This window comes from Pseudorasbora parva, chromosome 19 (genome assembly GCF_024679245.1).
Source record: "Pseudorasbora parva isolate DD20220531a chromosome 19, ASM2467924v1, whole genome shotgun sequence".
Classification (NCBI taxonomy): Eukaryota; Metazoa; Chordata; class Actinopteri; order Cypriniformes; family Gobionidae; genus Pseudorasbora; species Pseudorasbora parva.
In genome coordinates this window covers 43976859-43992219 of record NC_090190.1, presented here as the reverse complement: position 1 = coordinate 43992219, position 15361 = coordinate 43976859, and the positions used below count along the sequence as shown (strand labels likewise).

Below are 15361 nucleotides of genomic sequence, written 5' to 3'. Positions count from 1 at the left end.
AGACAGATTATATTAATCTGTTTCCATCCAACATTTTTTTATGCAATGTCCTAAAATGTGCCCAGATACGTGTTGATGTAAACCTGCTACTTGCTGGTTACAAATACAGAGATAAAAATCCTGATTTGGAGAAAGCAGGCTGAGGTGGACCTCAGTGGACCAGGGGAAAGGATGGTTGCGAGACGCTTCTGATGCTGTTGTTCAAGAGTGGCTTGACTCAAGGAATGTGAAGCTGAAACCCGTGTCTCTCATACGTCTGTGCGCAGCGGTTCTTAAAGCGCTGACTCCAGCTGCAGTCCACTCTTTGTGAATCTCCTCCACATTTTTGAATGGGTTTTGTTTCCCAATCCTCTCCAGGGTGCGGTTATCTCTATTGCTTGTGCACTTTTTTCTACCACATCTTTTCCTTCCCTCCGCCTCTCTATTAATGTGCTTGGACACAGAGCTATGAGAACAGCCAGCCTCTTTTGCAATGACCTTTTGTGTCTTGCCCTCCGTGTGTAAGGTGTCAATGGTCGTCTTTTGGACAGCTGTCGTCAGCAGTGATAGTGTCGCCGACAGAACTAGACTGAGAGATCATTAAAGGCCTCTGCAGGTGTTTGAGTTCATTAGCTGATTAGAGTGTGGCACCAGGTGTCTTCAATATTCAACCTTTTCACAATATTATAATTTTCTGAGATGCTGATTTTGGGATTTTCCTTAGTTCTCAGTTATAATAATCATAATTAAAATAAATAAACATTTGAAATATATCAATCTGTATGTAATGAATGAATATAATATACAAGTTTCTTTTTTGAATGGAATATGTCAAATAAGTTAACTTTTTGATGATATTCAAATTATACGACCAGCACCTCTATACAGGCCAATTTACACATCTACATTGTCTTTTCAAAACTGTTAAACTTAAAGGGTTACTTCAGCGATTAGCATATGGCTTTGTATCAGTAGAAACCCTGGAGTATATTCAAATTATCATGCCCCCCCCCCCCATCCCCTTGAGACAAAAGATTTATGCATTTTATTTCTGGAAACAATCTCCCTATGACGCAAATTGACAATGTTTGCGTTATTGGAGGATTTTTTAGACAAAGGCTAACGACGACAGCCAGCAGAGGGAGCCATTTCTGCATGTTTTCAAGCCGCACATGGGGTGTGGGAGATCGCACTCACAGCTCAGCTTGCAGCTGCAGGCATTCATGGAAACGGAGCTATGCTGAGCAATGTAAGTGTTTTAACTTCTCAAATTAATTTCTATGAAAGTTAAGCTTCCAAAGGCATGAACTGAAAATGCGCCAGACTGCACACGCGCTGTGAATGTATATGCCGCGAGCATGTTTACCTCAGCTCTCATCACAAGAGCTCATCAGCTCATTCATGACGTTAAATGAAATCTGACTCCTGCACCGTTTGTGCCATGACACTTGTGCGCGAGTCACTCATTACATTGAACAGACACGTTCAGTATTTAATTGTAGTGTCTGTTCTCCAACTCTGTTACAGTAATCCAGTAGCGGTGGCTTTGGGAATGGCCTCAGAGGGCAGCGAAGCATTCTGGGAATTGTTGTCGTTCATCTCCATGAGAAATACATTTAAACAAAACAACATTTTCTGTCTTTTCTCAGTCTAGAAGGCACCAAATCCCAAAATAATTTCACATTTCTACTACATTAATGACCCAGTTTAAATACAGATTAATCTTTCCAGCACTGAAGCACCCCTTTAAGTTGAAAACCTAACATTAACGAAAAACGAATTTATATTTTTGTTCATGATATCATGCTGAAATGTATTTCAAGCTAAGTTTAAAAAATGAAATACTATTAGTTGTATTTGAAAACCTACACAAGTGTTAATCTTTCAGTTTCATTACCATCTATACACAAGGGCAAAACATAGAAACAATTGTGTACTGTAATGTAAACAGGGGTCATGTAACATAAACTGCAGTGAATTCCAAAGGGTCAAGAAAGCTCATTTTGTTTTTTAAAGAAACTTTTCAAAATATAACACTGTATAATGCTCCTGTTAGTTTGTTAGTAAATTGGAGACATAAATTAAGTGTTTTGGTAGTTTTAGAGCAGTTTGAATGTAAAATTTACTGCTGTGACAAGTTGAGAGTTAGTTATAAGAAATATGTGAAGATTATTTAAAAAGGGGAGGGGAAGGCCATTTTTTGTAAAATTATTGTAAAAAAAACAAAAACAAAAAAAAACCCTGTAATTTAACAGCAACCGAGATCCCAGAACCCACCGCTGATCTCTTTGCTGATCTCAGAGATGCGCTCGCAGACGCTCCGGGTCACTCCCTTCACGATGGAGCTCAATGCGCTGAAGTTAGCCACGTTATACATGTGTGTGTCCTCCGGCGGGGAGGCAATGGCTCTCAGCTCGTTCTCATCGGCGTTCTGTATCCCTGCACACATTCATACAAACACATGGGGAACAGGATATAAAGAGTATCATTAGAGATCAACCCTGTCCAAATACCCATGGTTTATGCTTTGACTTGTCTACTTACATGACATATTTCTGGAGTTCAAAGTGTTCAAGTGGGCATGAAGACTGCAAGTGTTTTTAGGATTTCATTTACTCAATGGGACACACTTAAGCACGGTGTGATTGTAGTGCTTCATTTTCAAATATTGTACTGACTACATCAATCTCTGCCATCTCTGCACCAATAAAATATGCAGCACTTTACATTTTACAAATTAAATTATATATAAGTTTTCCTAGACACAGTGCATAATTGGGGCATGACAGCTCCAAAGCGGTATTAGAGATAGTGTGGATTTAGTGTACTTACTTCCTGTCACATGCACACACTCTAAAGTGTGGATATTTGGACCCCCATGTATGTTGCACAAGTTATTGACATATTCGATTGATAAAGCAAAGAGAAAGAGTGTAGGATGTTAAAAAGATTTAGAGTTAGCAGAGAAAAAAAAAACGTAGTTTGACACACAGCTGAAGCCGAAGAACAAAAAGTCTCTCAGTCAGTGAGTTGCAACATATAGTTTTTCAAGTATTTGTGTAAAAACTGAACAGTTAGGAGAAAAAAGGATATGTGTCATACTGAATCCATGCATCCGCTCTTAAAGTGACAGCAGCCTAATAAACAGATTCCCTTCCTAATGCAATCCAGCCCTGAGAGTGTATGAGCTAGCGCAACCACAGTGCTGGGACACACTCACACACCCACTGGTGTATGGAGGAAACCGGAGCACCAGAGGAAACCTACACATACACAGGGAGAACATGTAAAGGCAAACTCCACACAGAAAAAACTCAAACTTTCTTGCTGTGAGGCAACAGTGCTACCCTTTACATGTTTTTTATACAGTCACTAGGTGGTAAGGAAGATGAAGAGAGTAAAGGCAGAGCAGAAGACAAAGTGGTGGAAGTTGGAAAAGGAGGAGTGCTGTGTGATTTTCAGGGAGGAGTTGAGACAAACTTTAAGAGGTCAAGAAAGGCTTCCAGATGACTGGACTACTACAGCCAAAGTGATCAGGGAGACAGGTAGAAAGGTGCCAGGTGTGTCATCTGGAAGGAGGAAAAAAGACAAGGAGACTTAGTGGTGGTGGAATGAGAAAGTCCAGGAGACTATCCAGAGGAAGAGTCTGGCAAGGAAGAAGTGGGACAGTGAGAGGACGGAGGAAAGTAGACAGGAATATAGGGTGATGCAGCGTGAGGTTAACATAGAGGTGGCAAAGGCCAAACAGAAAGCGTATGAGGACATGTATGCAAGGTTAGATAGTAAAGAAGGTGAGAGGGATGTGTATCTGTTGGCGAGGCAGAGGAATAGAGATGGAAAGGATGTGCAGCAGGTTAGAGGGGTTAAAGATAGAGATGAAATGTGTTGACAGGTGACAGGAGGGTGAGAGAAAGATGGAAGGAGTACTTTGAGGAACTGATGAATGAGGAAAATGACAGAGAGAGAAAAGTTGTAGAGGCAAATATTGTTGACCAGGAAGTAGTATTAGCAAGGGAGAAGTTAGGAGAGCTTTGAAGAGGATGAAGAGAGGAAAGGCAGTCCTGATGACATACCAGTGGAGGTATGGAAGTGTCTAGGAGAGATGGCAGTAGAGTTTTTATCTAGGCTGTTCAACAAGGTTTTAGAGAGAGAGAATCCCTGAGGAATACAGGAGAAGCATTTTGGTGGCGATTTTTAAGAACAAGGGAGATGTGCAGAGTTGTGGAAACGTCTTGGTTACGTATGTAACCCTAGTTCCCTGAGGGAACGAGACGCTGCATCGAAACGCTGTGAGAACGCCCCTGCGTTAATGCGTCGTGAAGCGCCTGTAGAACCATTCCATCGGAAAAAAGATAGATCGTCGGCGTGATGACATCATCGACCGGAAGCTATAAAGTGTCCGTGAAAACAAACAGGAACTAACTTCTGATAAAGCCTGAAGTAAGTGATCACGGACACGCCGGGAGTATGGCAGAGCGACGCAGCGTCTCGTTCCCTCAGGGAACTAGGGTTACATACGTAACCGAGACGTTCCCTTTCGGGGAACTCGAGCTGCGTCGAAACGCTGTGAGAACGCTTATACCCACATCGCCATGGGACCAAGTGTCTCGTATGTGTGAAGCCGAAGCGCACACGGTTACGAGAGCACCTGCGCCCCAACAGTAGATGCCAGATCTAACTCGTAGAACCTGACGAAGGTTAGCGGAGACGACCAGCCGGCCGCATTGCAGATATCATGGAGGGAAGCCCCCGACAAAAGTGCTTTAGAAGCAGCCATACCCCTGGTAGAATGTGCCCGGACAGCCAGTGGAGACGGCTGCCCGGCCGCCTCGTAAGCAAGTGAGATGGCCTCGACCACCCACTTGCTCATTCTCTGCTTAGATACTGGAGCCCCTTTCTTAGGGGCTCCGAAACAGACGAATAACTGATCGGTCTTTCTCCACAGGGCAGCTCTGTGGACATATGTATCTAATGCCCTAACAGGGCACAGCAGATTTAATCTTTCCTGGTCTGACGTCGTGAACGGAGGAGGACAAAAGGCTTGGAGAGTAATGGGGCCCCGTGGGCTCGTAGGAACCTTGGGGACGTAACCCGGCCTGGGATGAAGAAAGGCCTTCACCATCCCCGGCGCAAATTCTAGACATGAGGGCCCTACTGACAGGGACTGAATATCTTCTATTCTCTTGAGAGACGAAATGGCCAAAAGAAAGATAGTTTTTAGGGTGAGGAACTTGTCCGAAACCACCTCTAAGGGTTCGAACGGCGGCCCGGACAAGCCCCTCAAGACAATGGCCAAGTCCCATGCTGGGACCCTCGAGTGCATAGCCGGCCTCAACCTTAAAGTACCACGGAGGAAACGTGTAATCAAAGGGTGTCTTCCCAAAGACACACCACCCAAAGTGACGTGGAAGGCACCCAAGGCCGCCACGTACACCTTTATTGTGGAGGGGGTCAACCCTGCCGAGAACCTTGCCTGCAGAAACTCCAGCACTGTACCAACCGGGCAGTTAACTGGGTCCCACTGGCGTTCTCTGCACCATGTTGAGAAAAGTTTCCATTTCAAAGCATACAGCTTCCTTGTGGACGGAGCTCTGGAGTGAAGGATGGTCTCAACGACCTCGGCCGAGAGACCCTCCTCTATGAGCCTGGCCCCCTCAGAGGCCAAGCCCATGGTTTCCAAATCTCCGGGCGTGGGTGCAGGAATCTCCCGCCCGCCTGAGAGAGTAGATCCCTCCTGGTCGGAATCTCCATCGGAGAGCCTTCCAGGAGAGATACCAGGTCCGAAAACCATACTCTGGTCGGCCAGTACGGAGCCACCAGAAGTACTTGGGCCCCATCCCGACGTACCCTCTCCAGAACTCCTGGAAGCAAGACAATCGGGGGGAAGGCGTACAGGGGTAGCCTCGGCCACTCATGTACCATGGCATGCAACCCTAGCGGGGCTGGATGGGACAGAGAAAACCACTGCGGGCAGTGGGAATTCTCCGCCGAAGCAAAAAGATCTATCTCTGCCTTCCCATATACCTTCCATAGGAGCTCCACCACCTCTGGGTGGAGTCTCCACTCCCCGGGCCTCGGCCCCTGCCTCGACAGGCTGTCTGCTTCCTGATTCAGGACCCCCGGGATATATACTGCCCTGATTGACAGCAATTTCCCTTGGGCCCACAGGAGGATCCGATGCGGCAATTTGTCAAGCGGACGGGACCTCAGACCCCCTGATGATTTATATAGGCGACCATCGATGTGTTGTCTGACCTGACTAACACATGGTGGCCCCTGAGGTCGGGCAGAAACTGTTTCAATGCAAGAAACACTGCGAGCATCTCTAGCCGATTTATGTGCCAGTGCCGCTGATGTTCCTGCCATAGACCCTGGGATGAGCGACCACTCATGGTCGCCCCCAGCCCGAGAGAGAGGCATCTGTCGTTAGCGTTACGCGATGAACATGAGCCCTTAACACGGGACCCTGAGATAGAAACCCCGGGTTTTTCCACATGACCAGAGCACGTAGGCATCGCCGCGTGACTTTGATCGTGCGGAGCGGATTTCCCCTCGGGGAGAATCCCTTTGTTTTGAGCCACCACTGCAGTGGCCTCATGTACAGTAGGCCAAGAGGTATTACGTTGGACGCTGCTGCCATGAGACCTAACAGTTTCTGGAACTGTTTCACAGTGACGGCCCGGTCTAGCTTCTGTTCTTTGACTGCTGCCAGGATCGATGCGATGCGTCTTGGCGATAATTGCGCCTGCATAATTACCGAATCCCAGTTCACACCTAGAAAAGTGGTTCTCTGAGCCGGAGAAAGCACACTCTTCTTGGCGTTCAGCCTCAACCCCAACTTCGACATGTGCGCAAGAACAGCATCTCGATGCTGAACCGCCATCTGCTCTGTATTCGCTAGAATCAGCCAGTCGTCGATATAATTCAGTATGCGGATGCCCTGCAGACGCAACGGCGCCAGAGCTGCATCCACACACTTGGTGAATGTGCGGGGTGACAGTGCTAGACCGAAAGGAAGTACTCGATATTGGTATGCCTCTCCCCCGAAGGCAAACCTCAGGAACTTCCTGTGATGTGGAAGGATGGAGACATGAAAATACGCATCTTTGAGGTCTATGGTGACAAACCAATCCTCCAGTTTGATCTGCGACACAATCTGTCTGAGTGTGAGCATCTTGAACTTGAGCTTGGCCACTGAGCGATTTAATAGACGCAGATCTAATATCGGGCGTAAGCCCCCATCCTTCTTTGGCACGATGAAATAACGGCTGTAAAACCCAGACTCCCTGCCGGGAGGAGGAACCCTTTCTATAGCCCCCTTTTGCAGGAGTGTCTCTACTTCCTGTGCCATTACCAGAGCCTGCTCCGGGCCCACCTCTGTAGGTAGGACACCGCTGAAAGGAGGTGGCCGCCTTTTGAATTGAATGGCGTACCCCCTTTCGATTATCTGCAGGACCCAACGAGATATGTTTGATAGACGTTTCCACTCGTCTAGATCTAATCTAATCTACTAAGGGAACCAGCCTCTCGAGGCTGGCCTCTGGTGTACTTTGAGCAGCAAGCACAGTGCCCTGAAGCGGCGGACCGGCAGGGAACGACTGACTTGACTGCTCGGGGGCATTGCGGCGGGGTTGGCAGCACAGCCCCCAGAGGGTGCCGCAGGGAAACGGGTACCATTGGCAGGGGTAAACACCATTTCCCTATGGGGGGAACCACCCACAGCGTCCTGACGCTTCTGGCGTCAGGAACGCTTAGACGAGGCCTTCTTGGCGATCAGGACTGTCCTCAGATCAGCCCTGCCCCTAGAAGGCCTCGTCTGAGAGCGCCGCCCCTCGTCCCCGCGCTGAGGGGGAGTTCGGGTGGCGACACTCTGCTTTTGTTGAGCCCTGTGTGAGGAACTCGTACTCAGTTTGGGCTGCTTGGTGTCAGCAGCAGCCCCAGGGACCTGGACCCGGAGAGGGAGAAACTGCTTCAGCGCCGCAGCTTGCTTTTTCGACTCCTGGAACCTCTCGGTGACAGTATGGACTGCGTCACCGAAGAGGCCACCAGGAGAAAGCGGCGCGTCAAGCAGAAAGCTCTTCTCCCTCTCCTTGATGTCTGTGGGGTTGAGCCAAAGATGCCTCTCCGTGGCCACCACGGCTGCCATAGAGCGGCCAACACATCTGGCCGTCTCCTTGGTGGCCCGGAGAGCTAAATCAGCCGATGTTCTAAGCTCAGTGATAGTATCTCCCCCCACAACATCACTACTATCCAGGTCCCTCAGCAGGTCAGCCTGATACGCCTGCACGATAGCCATAGTGTGCAGGCATGCGGCGGCCTGACCCGCTGCCGAGTACGCTTTGCCCACCAATGCCGACGTGGTTTTTAATGGTCTGGTGGGCAAAGTCGGGGCCTTAAGGGACGATGCCGAGGAAGGCGAGAGATGGCTCGCGAACCTTTGGCATCGCCCCATAACCATATTGTTTCAGCCCGGCGATGTTGCTGTAGACCAAAGTCTGCGTGCTGAAAACTCTATATGATGCCGGTCTCCTCCATGATCTTGCCACCTCGGTGTGCAAGTCATGGAAGAACGGCAGGCCCCGTCGCTGAGGCTCTGAGGCGCGAGACAGCAGGAATCTTTCGTCTAATTTACTGAAACGCTTTCTTCCTACCTCAGATCTTTCAGTGGGCCAGTCGATGTTCAATCTGGCCACTGCTCGCGTCAGAACCTCAACAAGCTCCTCACTAGCAGGGGACTGAAGTGGCGAGTCTTCAGTCTCGATGCTTTCAACGTCCACCTCCTCAGAGCTGGACAGTTGAAGCACCGGCGACTCTCTCGGGGGGGAAGAAACCGCCATGCGTGCTTCCATGCCCCGAGAAGAGCCGCTGGATGGTGCAGGTGAGGGCAGAGATAAGGCAGCGCCCGTCTCTAACCCCTCTGCAACATCCAATTGTGATCCCCACGACTGCAGCCTCCGCTCCGCCTCGGCGGCAGCGGGACCAGAGCCGCGGGGAACCCGAGCCGAGGCACCCAAAGAGTGCCTGGCGGGAGCGCAGCGTTCTCAGCGGTATCTTCTCACAATGCTCACAAGCAGCCCCCTCGAGGGCTGCCTGGGCATGCTGCGCTCCCCAGCATATCCCCACCCGTGATGTAGCGTGGGCAGGGATGAACACACTTCTTAAAACTGCCTTCACTCGCCATAATCTCTATCTATTCTTTTTTCTCTTTATTTTGTTAATATATAGGGATATTTAACAAAAAGGGTGGAAAAACTCTTCAAATAGACAGACAAAAACACCAAATAGACAGACAGGTTCACACAGATCGCTTGCTGAAGGCTCAGAAGCTAGTTCCTGTTTGTTTTGACGGACGCTTTATAGCTTCCGGTCGATGACGTCATCACGCAGACGATCAATCTTTTTTCCGATGGAATGGTTCTACAGGCGCTTCACGACGCATTAACGCAGAGGCGTTCTCACAGCGTTTCGACGCAGCTCGAGTTCCCCGAAAGGGAACTACAGAGGTATTAAGCTGATGAGCCATACAATGAAGTTGTGGGAAAGAGTAGTGGGAGCAAGGCTAAGGGGAGAAGTGGACAATTGTGAGCAGCAGTATGGGTTCATGCCAAGAAAGAGCACTACAGGTGGATTATTTACTTTGAGAATGTTAATGGAGATGTAGCGCCAATGGCTGAATAGGCAGTTTAGCCATCTGGCCGGATGACCAGAGACCAAACCCCTTACGCATCCTGTGATACCCTAATCTGATCATAACATAAACAAAGGTCCCTTGTGTGTTGAAACCATATAACTAATTAACAGATGAGGCACCACAATGTCTCCCCAAAGATATTGAGAGAAGACATTGTAAGAGTTGAAGTTGATGACACTTCATGCACTTTGCTTCAGCATTCACGTCAACCCCCCCTTTTTTTCAACCTCTGACCCACGCCTCTGACCCACGCATACAGTCCCAATACAGAGAGACATTCTTGTTTCACACAGATCAGCCATATATGGACAATTGGACAAAAAAAAACTCTCTTTTCAATGCATTTAATATATATTTTGTTGACTTTATGTCTTTATATGATGTATTAAAATAACTAGGATGTTTACTGTATGTAAATCAAACTCTGTATGCTAGTAATTGTGTAAAGCTTGTAGCTCTGTACTCTTAACTCTTGATATTATAGTTCATGGTATCTCTGCAATCATAGAAACCCGACTGTACCAAATGTCAGGTGCAAATTACAACAAGATGCTTAGTACAGAAGTACCAGCTTACTGTGAAAAAACACATGGGTTTAAATACATCATCCATTCTAATTAAATCACAAGGAAGTGAGGGAGCTCAATAGACAAAGGTAGATTCGCACCTTTGGACCCCCTTTATGTGATTGGATCATCTCAAAGATAGGGCGTCAGCCCATCTCATCTATAAGAGCCGAGAGGACCACTGACTGTTTGCGCATTCCGCCAAGGAGAGACGAGCATTCCGCCAAACTTGAGAGGGAGTCATCTGAACCCGAGAGGCAAACCTGCCTGAGAGAGAGGACCAGCATTGCACCCGAAAAACTCCTCCAAGAGCCAGAACTCCACCAAAAGACTCTGAGGACCCCGACAGACACACAAAAGAAAGAATGACAGAATGCCAAGAGGCGTCTCCATGGACTATGATTTTTGCGGATGACATTGTGATCTGTAGTGAGAGCAGGGAGCAGGTGGAGGAAGTCTAGAGAGGTGGAGGTTTGCTCTGGAGAGAAGATGAATATGAAGGTTAGTCGCAGCGAGACAAAATACATGTGTGTGAATGAGAGAGAACCAAGTGGAACAGTGAGGTTTCAGGGAGAAGTGGTGAAGAAGGTGCAGGATTTTAAGTACTTAGGGTCAACAGTCCAGAGCAATGGGGAGAGTGGGAAAGAGGTGAAGAAGCGTGGGGAGGCAGGTTGGAATGGGGGGAGAAAAGTGTCAGGTCTGTCGTGTGATAAATGAGTTCCAGCAAGAATGAAAGGAAAGCTGTACAGGACAGTAGTGAGACCAGCGATGGTGTATGGTTTGGAGACAGTGGCACTGAGGCAAAGACAGGAGGAAGAGCTAGAGGTAGCGGAGCTGAAGATGCTGAGGTTCTCTTTGGGAGTGACGAGGATGGATAGGATCAGGAATGAGTACATCAGAGGGACAGCACATGTGAGATGTTTTGGAGACAACGTTAGAGAGGCCAGGCTGGGATGGTTTGGACATGTTCAAAGGAGCGAGAGTGAATATATTGGTAAAAGGATGTTGAGGTTAGAGCTGCAAGGCAGAAGATCAAGAGGAAGACCAAAGAGGAGGTTTATGGATGGAGTGAAGGAGGACATGAAGGTAGTCGGTCTGAGAGAAGAGGATACAGAGGATAGGACTGGATGGAGGCAGACGATTCACTGTGGCGACCCCTGAAGCGAACAGCCGAAAGGAAAAGAAGCCTAGGACACATTTCTCAAAACTTGGATCATCTCTTCTCACATTTCTCCTAATCAACTTTCAGCTTCACAGCAGTTAATTTCACATTCACAAATGCACCGAAACTACCAAAACACTTCAATCATGTCTCAAATCAAGTCTTTCTTAATTTTTTTTGTGGGAAAGGCAGGCAGCCTATTACTATTAAAAAGCAAGACTTCAATATATTTTTACCTGAAATAGGATAGTGTGAGCATTATTGAACACTAAAAACATGATATGAATGTTTAATTCAAACTGAATTAATGTGACTTATGAAATTCCAGAATATCCATAATACGGCTATCGCTGTAGCTGAATATAAAGAAAATAGAAACGCTTCGGTATTAAATATGAAGACAATAAACACACGACTCTGACAATATATGGTTTATCTGTGTTCTTCAAGCCATCCTGGGTATTTTCATAAGAATAAAGTATATGTGTATAAGCGATGCAATTCTAAATCAACATAGCAACAAAGTTTTTTAGAGACAAATCTGTCATGTCTGTGTGGCAAGTACTCGCTGAGTTTCGGTTGATTTTAGAAATGCATTTCAGAAAACAAAGTTCAGAGACAGTGACGGCAGAAAGCACACCCTATTTGTTTTCTTTATTTTATAAAAGCACAAAGTTGTCATTATTGTGAGTGCACACAAATAAAAGTAGACACTTAACAGTTGATGTATATGCATGAAATATGTATAACACGTAACTGTAGGACCAAAATCGACAGAGTATTTTAAGTCTCTATCGCACTGATAAGAAAAAAGCACAGATCTACGACCCCCACGACAAAGGTGACAAAGTAAACAGCAAAACTAGGAATTGCACAATGCGAGCACGAGGACTATATATACACCAGGGCCTGGTTCCCCAAAATGTTCTTATCGCTAAGTAGTTCTTAACCTATTCCTTAACCTCTCTCTTAACCCTATGGCACGATTCTATCTTATGTAAGTCACACTTTCGTAAGGTTGGTCCGGACCATTTGTAGCGCTCTCTTAGCGTTGTTTAAGCTCAAGACGCCAGTTGCCGTCACTGTGCAGCAGTCTTTAGAAATCAGCGCAGTACAGTACAAAATAAAAACAATGATTTTATGTTATGGACATTTTAAGACTAATAATAAAATATGTTTGCAATGGATACAGGCCAATTTATGAAATTGACTTTATTTGATATCAGAACTAATATGGTGGTAATTAGGCTATTTTGTAATGTCGTTAAAGTGTTTAAATTGGCAATCACTTTAGATAATTAACATCTGGGAAACAATTTGGCTCTAAATGGCTAAGATCTATAAATGGGTAAGCATCATAGACTATAAAAAAATATGGACGTAGTATCCGTGACGTCACCCATAGGGTTCCGATAAGTCGTTCTGAAGATAAAAGTAGGGGCGAGCTGGGCGCTGCCAACTTGTGAGCAAGTCATCGCGAGTCACGCCTGGATAACAGAAAATGGGCAAAAAGGTGGGATGTGGGCGGAGCTTAGGTGATGCAATGACTATAGACGGTGGATAAATGGCTATCCACCTGTAACCACACCCTTAATTATCCAGAACTTTAAGACTTTATATAACGTAAAACAAATTAGTTATAAAAAAAATTCACCCCCCTTTACAGTTGAAGGTCAAAATTAGCGCACAGGCAAAAAACACAATTTGTCTCAGGCTGTAAACATTTTTTTTCTGCTGTAAAGTTGGGCACTTTCACATGGGACTCAATGAGATTCTGCTCCCTTCTGGAGCCTGTCCCTAGTGGCCAGTTGAGGAATTGCAGTTTACATTACTTCCGTATTGGCTTCAAGAGAGATTGCGGGAGGTTGCCGCTTGGTAAGCATGGTGGTGTCCAGTAAGCAACCAACTATGGCAGTGATACAACGTATCCTTCTATTAAATCAAAGACGACACCGGCCACGGAGACATTTAGTCCATGTCAATGTCTTTATTCGACAAAACTGAGCAAGCCAACTCAAAGGCGACATAATGACTAAATGTAAATGTAATGAAACTTTTACAGTTGATTCTGTTCTCATACCGATAGCAAACAGCTCGATCCCAGCGTCTCTGAGTCTCTGCGCAGGAGAAAGAACGTTGTCCTGAGATTTCCCATCCGTGATCAGAATCCCAATTTTAGGAACGTCAGGTCTGGATCCAGATTCAGGTTTAAAGCTGTTCTCCAAAATATACGTCAACGCTAGACCTGGAAAAAACACACACGAACACACAGATGCATTAAAAGTGTGTGTTGCATGTGTGTGTGTGTGTGTGTGTGTGTGTTGTATGTGTTTATGTATGTGTACCTGTGAGTGTGTTTCCTCCTTTATAAGGCAGATTCTTCACAGCATCGATCACAGACTCATTAGTCCGGTGAGTGTTCAGATGCCACTCACTCTTCGGATCCCCACTGTACTGCACCAGCCCTGAACACACACACACACACACACACACACGCGCACTAATAACCCACACTTTACAAACACGTTCCAAATAAAAACACAAGACTGCAGACGCACCAACACGTGTGTGTTCAGAACCAACCACGAAGGCCCTGACCAGACTTTTCAGAAAGTTCTTCAGAGTTTTGAAATTAAACCGGCCGACACTCCATGATCCATCCACCAGAAACACGATGTCTGCGATGTCTGTAGTTTTACAAGTGAAGACGTACTCTATAGAGAGAGACAGACAGATTATATTAATTGAGATTTTATTCACAACTTGGTGTTTCCACCTTACATTTTTATGCATTGTCCAAAAATGTGCCCAGAAATGTGTTGATGTAAACCTGGCTACTTGCTGGTTACAAATACAGAGATAAAAATCTTAATTTGGAGAAAGCAGGCTGAGGTGTACCTAAGTGGACCAGGGGAAAGGATGGTGGGCCAGGTCTGTGGAGAGGGAAAGGGTCAGGAGACAGAGGCAGAGCAAGTGACCAGAGTGAAGATGATGACGGTGCAAAGTGAAGCAAGCAGTGCTGGTGGCCAAGGTGGCACAGATGACCACCACAGGTGAGCAGATGGGACTGGATAACTCCACATCAGAGCAGAAGAACGCCAAAGCACTGCAGCCGGGACTGAAGATCCCGATGGTGGAGCTGGTGACCTCCACAACAGAGCAGAAATCCACCAAGGTGTAGTAGAATGTCACCACAGTGGAGCAGGAGGGCATGGGGAAATTAGAATGGCCTCTCTGGCTGAGACAAAACAGGCTGCATGTTCATTAAAGGCCTCTATGGCCATGACTGGGCAGGCCGGAAACCTGGGGACCACCTCCAGAGTCGTGTCCGGACAAGCAGGAAACTCTACAACAACCTCCTTAGTTGTGTCAGGACAAGCAGGAAACTCAGGGACAACCTCCGTAGTCGTGTCAGGACAAGCAGGAAACTCTGGAACAAACTCTGTAGTCGTGTCAGGACAAGCAGGAAACTCTACAACAAACTCCTTAGTCGTGTCAGGACAAGCAGGAAACTCAGGGACAACCTCCGTAGTTGTGTCAGGCCAAGCAGGAAACTCAGGACAACCTCCGTAGTCGTGTCAGGACAAGCAGGAAACTCAGGGACAACCTCCGTAGTTGTGTCAGGCCAAGCAGGACACTCAGGACAACCTGCGTAGTCGTGTCAGGACAAGCAGGAAACTCAGGACAACCTCCGTAGTCATGTGAGGACAAGCATGAAACACTGGGACAACCTCCGTAGTTGTTTCAGGACAAGCAGGAAACTCAGGACAATCTCTGTAGTCGTGTCAGGACAAGCAGGGAAATCAGGGACAACCTCCGTAGTTGTGTCAGGACAAGCGTCGGGTCAGGACAAGCAGGAAACTCTGGAACAACCTCAGTCATTGTTTCAGGACAAGCAGGAAACTCAGGGACAAGCTCCAAGGTCATGTCAAGACAAGCAGGAAATTCAGGGACAATCTCTGA

The 15361-nt window shown here is 46.8% G+C and overlaps 1 protein-coding gene across 1 annotated transcript in view; it reads right to left on the bottom strand.

Annotated features, from left to right (window-relative positions):
• The window catches only part of LOC137047435 (collagen alpha-1(XIV) chain-like), a 45323-nt gene extending 30712 nt beyond the window's left edge, over positions 1 to 14611 (bottom strand). The window contains exons 1-5 of the mRNA XM_067425067.1: positions 14377 to 14611; positions 13957 to 14112; positions 13744 to 13863; positions 13479 to 13643; positions 2257 to 2418 (exon numbers count right to left, since the gene is read on the bottom strand). Of these exons, the coding sequence (XP_067281168.1) occupies positions 2257 to 2418; positions 13479 to 13643; positions 13744 to 13863; positions 13957 to 14112; positions 14377 to 14611 (838 nt within the window). The remainder of the gene's footprint in view (positions 1 to 2256; positions 2419 to 13478; positions 13644 to 13743; positions 13864 to 13956; positions 14113 to 14376) is intronic.
• Between the last annotated feature and the right edge of the window lie 750 nt (positions 14612 to 15361).